General features: G+C 28.5%; 1 protein-coding gene across 1 annotated transcript in view; it reads right to left on the reverse strand.

The window, feature by feature from the left end:
- LOC106868360 (agrin) overlaps positions 1-5,858 on the reverse strand; it is a gene marked incomplete at its 3' end in the record, with an annotated part of 738,012 nt that overhangs the window by 122,652 nt on the left and 609,502 nt on the right. Inside the window, exon 9 of the mRNA XM_052968462.1 lies at positions 1,185-1,397. Coding sequence (XP_052824422.1) covers positions 1,185-1,397 — 213 coding nt within the window. The remainder of the gene's footprint in view (positions 1-1,184; positions 1,398-5,858) is intronic.

Raw genomic sequence — 5,858 nt, forward strand, 5'->3', positions numbered from 1 at the left:
ATATATATATATATATATATATATATATATATATATATATATATATACATGTACACACATGTACAACCTCCCCATACACTTATATTTGTACTACATACGTTAAGCATAAACAATAAAGGCGATTATTCTTTATGGAAAATAATTGAATTTTGTATAGATCATTAAATGCTTGTTTTTGCTATCAAGAAATTATCAAAATTAAATGGCATATTTTAAAAATGTATTAACTGTTTATTTATACAATTTAGTATAATTTAATTTAATAAAATAATTTTATTTTAGTTAAGAATACATAAGAAAATGTTAGATAAAGAATCATATAAGGTTTAGTTTTTATATAGGCATAAAAGCTTAAATTTATAGATTTATAGCTGATGGGAACTAGAACGTTAAGGTTATATTTTTCCAGAGAATTTTAACAGTGTAAATTAGGTTAAGAATTGAAATTAAGCCATGTGCCTAAAAAATTAATTAAAAATTAATTAATCAAAATTTTGAGAGAATAAATCACTTATGTTTTGTAGTTTTACAAATGATTTATAGGGCTACATTATAAAAAAATATAATCATTGTAGGTTTTTGAGAGTTTAATTTTAGACAACAAATTTGTATCATTAGACAAGAAGATTAAAGCATTATTAAGCAAGTAGTAATAGCCAGTATTAAAGCTATATTTTAAGAAAATTGCAGTGATTTCATTGAGAAGATAGTATAATTTTATTAAAAAAATTGAAAGTTTTAGAAAGGAAATTCTAAGAATACAGAGATTGAAGTTTTAGTAAGAAAACTAGAGGATTAAGTAGACAGAAGAAGGATGTAAGTCAAAGTGAATAAGCAGAAGAGGACATTTATTTGAGCTCAAAGAGCAGAAGATGGAAGAAAGTGGAATAATTTAGCAGCATTGAATGAAAGTCTGTTGGGTTTCCACTGTCAAGAAACAGGACTAGTAAAAATGGATCTTAATAATATAATAATGATGTCAAATAATATAGGTATGTATTAAGTAATGTATTGCTTGCATTAACAAAACTGAGTTTAAAATATTAAGTTTGTTTTAAACATTTCATAACCATCATTTTATTATCATATGAATATTAATAAAAAGGAATGATAAATTGTTAAGTATGGCTGACACTGATAGTATAAGTAGTTTTGGCTTTTTGTATTTTTTCAGGTCGTCTTACCACAAGGTCCTCTCTGCTTTAGAATGATAGGGAGTTCGTTTTGGCAGGCATCTTTCTGAAGTTGGCATTCATTGTCGTATGTTACTCCATCACTCCCACATATAGGGCGCAGCACCGGCTCACAAGAGGTGGGACACACACACTCCGCTACCCCCTGTCGATTGATGTTGCATCTTTCGTACTTTCTGCACTTGTTCGCACAAGGGTTGGTGCCTGACAAAACGTAAGGCAACATACGTACAGTTATCATCATTACTGTGGTAACCAAATATGATAGAGAGATAGAGAGAGGATGGGAGGAACTGAGGCAAGAAAATATATAGATAGATAGAGGTTTTAGAATATAGAGAAAAGACAGAGTGTGTGGACAGGAAGTTTGATTGGGATGGACATATTTTTCAGGCAACAACATTTGGAATTAACACTAGTTGTAGTTGTAGACAAATTAAGCAAAGAGAAAGAAGGAAACTTATGGACAGACAGAAAGATATCATTCCTGTAAGTCAAGTCTCCCTCTATACAGCTTAAGATTCTTTGGTTTTGGACATAAAAAGGAAAAATTGATATCTTTTTTTCATCTCTTCTTCTGCTTCTTAATAATGTTTACATATTTCATGAAGATTATTAATTTTAAAATTTTAGCATTAATTTTCAGCAATAATTTTTTCTTAAATATTATTATTTTTTTTTGTTTTTTGCCTATTGCAAAAATATGGACACATTTTCTAAAGGAGAAATTATGAGTTTTTGTAGAGTAGAGAGTAAAATGGAAGTAAAATAATGCGAGAATTAAAAGAAAACAAATCATTATTAATTATTATCATTCTCTGTATTTTAATTATGTATATACGTATGATTACATATATGTGTGTATGTGTGTGCAAGAATATTTATATATACATTTATATATATATATATATATACTTACACATGCACATATATATACACACATACATACATATTTATGTGAATATACATTTACACATATTATATATATATACATATATATATATAAAGGAAATGTTTAACATTGTGTGCCACATTAAGAACTCAACCAATATAAGCTTCTTTCCGTCTGAAACTCTGCTCCAAAGTATCAGATTCCAAATTCTGGATTCTACTCCACTTGAAAACATTGCAAATGAAATAATGAAAACGTTTAAAAAAAAGGTAAGAGTTAAAAAATACCAAGGAAGGCTTGTAATCCAAACTACCCTGATTAATATTTTTATCATAAAAATCCACATTATTTTCCTATACATGTATATTCTGAATATATATATATATTTGTGTGTGTGTGTATGTGTGTGTGTATATATATGCAAGAACTGGTTCACACTTTGTTTATGTTTTGCACAAAAACTTAAGAATGCATTTTGATACTGGATAATACCTAATCATGTTTCATATGCATGTGCTTGAGAGAGAGAGAGAGAGTGGGAGGGAAAACAAGGCTGTCAATTTCACATCACAGTTTTGTACAGTGTTTCATGTTTTATTAGTTTTGATACTATACTCACAGCAATGCCCTGTTGTAGCCTTGTACATGATAGAAGCAAGAAACTCTAGTTATTTCCACATGCATACAAATGCATTACTAAACATTGTAAGTGAAATGTATGATTTAGAATGTTTAAGGGTAAAAGCTTTGATAATACTTTTATAATATCGTATTTAATATTGAATAAAATTAGTGAATAAAAAATGGATTTTTCTGCATGGAAGAGCTTAGGGTGTCTCAATCTTTATCTAAATGGTGTGAATAGTAAAAGAGTTGGTAATAGAGAGCTTTTTTCTCCATAATCAAGAAGACTGTCTGAATAATAATTAAGAAGATAGTATGATAGTAAGACACTGGGTGCTGAATGCATAAGATTTGTGGCTGGAGGAGAGAAACTGTTTGAATATGATGCACTAATAGATGCAAAAATAGCTGTGTGGTTAAAAAGTTCACTTCACAACCACATGAACCCAGGTTCGATCTGATTGTGGGACATCCTGGGAAAATGTTTTCTACCATAATCTTGGACTGATTTGTGAGAGAAAATCTGATAAGTAGAATCAATGGATAATCATTATACATGTGTGCGTGTGTGTGTGTGCATTTTCATGTATTATATATACATTAATGTATATGGTTCTTTTATAGTGTGTATATGCAATGTGGACTCTGGCAAACAATATACACATCTGCATCTCAAAAGGACTTGGTTAATTACTGCTGTAGAAATAAATTGAATCCCCGAGTAAAACAAAAGCAAACCACCATTGTAATGAGACTTGAAAGTCTTATGGACATGTATGTTTCACAAGGCCACCAGAATTCGAAAGTTGATCTGAGATTTCCATCCATTCATGATCTATTGCTTGTGCATTCTTCACATAGAGAAAACAAGGAAGCTTAGAAAGAAACTGAGCATTAAAGAAATCAGCTTATGTGTGCAGGACAGACAGTCATACTACTGTGGGCACCTAATGTGAATGAGAAATACTTACTGAGGAATTAAAATGTGTTCTACTAAGGTAGACATAAAGAAAAAATAGTAAGGTCTGGTCTCAAGAGTTGGGCCATTATGGACATAAAGAAAGAAAATTAAGGAGAATGGTAATATGTCGAACGGTAGAGTTATCCAGTGTATGCTTGAATTGATAAATAGACATTTAAATTATGATGATGATGATGATGATGATGATGATGATAAAGATGATGATGACTGATGATGATGGTGATAATAATGAGGATTGTTTTTTTCAGTTTTGTGTTATATTTCAGAATAGTGTTAGAATGAGTTAATAATATCTAAGTTACCAAATTTTACATGATGGTAAATGCTATCCTGCTGAATAGGTCATCTATGGCAACAATTCTAATACATTAGATGATGACTAATTTTTTTTTAAAGATATCTTTTATCCAGAGGCAAAGTTTGAATTTGTAGATGTTGTACTTTGTACCCTGTGTTTTAAAATCTGTTAAAAATTCTTGCCAATTATAGCATTTGGGAGTGCTGGTAAGTTTGGTCACACATGTAGTTTAGTTTAGATATTGCTTTATTAAATAAACTGTGAAACCAAGGTCTTGTAAAGCTGTAAGAAACTGAAGTTTTGGATTGAAGGCCCATTTCACACACATTAGCATACTGACACACAGACATAAACACGTGCATGCTCCCATACATAAGTGTTTATCGTTTATCATTTATATATAATTTTTGATCACATGTATAAAAACACACAGAGATGATGTATACATAATAATTATATATACATACATTTTCAGGATATTTGTAATTTAAAAAATATACCTAAATACTTATATCTGTATATATCTATAGCTGTGTGAGTGTGTTCACCCCTCTCTTTCTTTCTTTTTTCTCAAACATACATACACACACACACACACACATATATACATACATACATACATATATATATATATATATATATATATATATATATATATATATATATATATATATATCAGTTATTGCATGTGTGTATCTGTCTGCGAAGTCATGAAGATTACAAAATGATAATTGTAGTTTAATGCTGCTGGTCTTATTTAGATGACTGTACTCAAATCTTCAATATCAAAGAAAACAGTTCCTAGTTACCACATGTAAGTCTTTTTTATTCTTGATTTGAGCATATGTATGTTTTTGCTTTACAAAACATGAAAAAACATGTATGTATGCATGTGTGTATATGTATGCATATATATATATAAAGATAGAGAGATAAATATACATATATATACCTTTGAACCCAACTTGAAACTAGATATTGTATTGAGTGTGCATTAATTAAATATTATAGCAATTTACATAAGATTTTATAATAATAAATTTTATAGTAGTTATTCATTAGCTTTGGGAAATATTTTCATCATTGTACAACACATAAACAAGAATTGTAAAATTGATCTAAAAAGTAATTTCAACAGTTTATTATATTCAACAGTTTAAACCTTTTATCTTACTGTAGATTTATGAGCCTTTATAGGAAAATGAGCATCATAAAATATACTGTACAACTTTGAGTTGCATGAATTGATAAAATATTTTAAGGTTTGTGCTCAAATTTTTATCACTAAGTTAATTACAAACAAATGTGAATTAATGAAATATCATTTTTGTTGACTTAAATTCAGCAATAAAATTGTTGCTGACTAAATATTAGTGAGAAAAAAAAAAGATTCATTACTAATAATACAGATATTTAATGTTCTGTTTTAAATTTACCTGACCATTAATCGAAAGAAAAGCCAAGTAAAATATGGAATATTCCTATCCATTTAATCTCTTGTAAAATATACTATAGTTTATTTGGATTAATATGAATGAAGTAATATATTTCCTTAAGCACTCAAATGCAGTATTTAACACTTAATTGAATATTTTTTCAGAATTTGGCAGCTGAATAAATGTGTAATTATCAGTGAATGTTTACCCTGTTTTGGCATTAAATTTCTTTTCAAATATTTTCTTGGTTTCCACTGGCAATTAGAAGCTATAACTGTTAATATTCTTCATAATGTTTTTGACATTTTAAGCACAATTATCCAGATTTTTTGTATCTTATAATATTTATAATAATGTTTGGTATCTGCTAGAACATAAAATGTTTTGTGCTTTAAAATAAAGTATTTAAATTTGGTCTGAACTTATTCAATAG

Source organism: Octopus bimaculoides, chromosome 6 (genome assembly GCF_001194135.2).
Source record: "Octopus bimaculoides isolate UCB-OBI-ISO-001 chromosome 6, ASM119413v2, whole genome shotgun sequence".
NCBI classification, from domain to species: domain Eukaryota; kingdom Metazoa; phylum Mollusca; class Cephalopoda; order Octopoda; family Octopodidae; genus Octopus; species Octopus bimaculoides.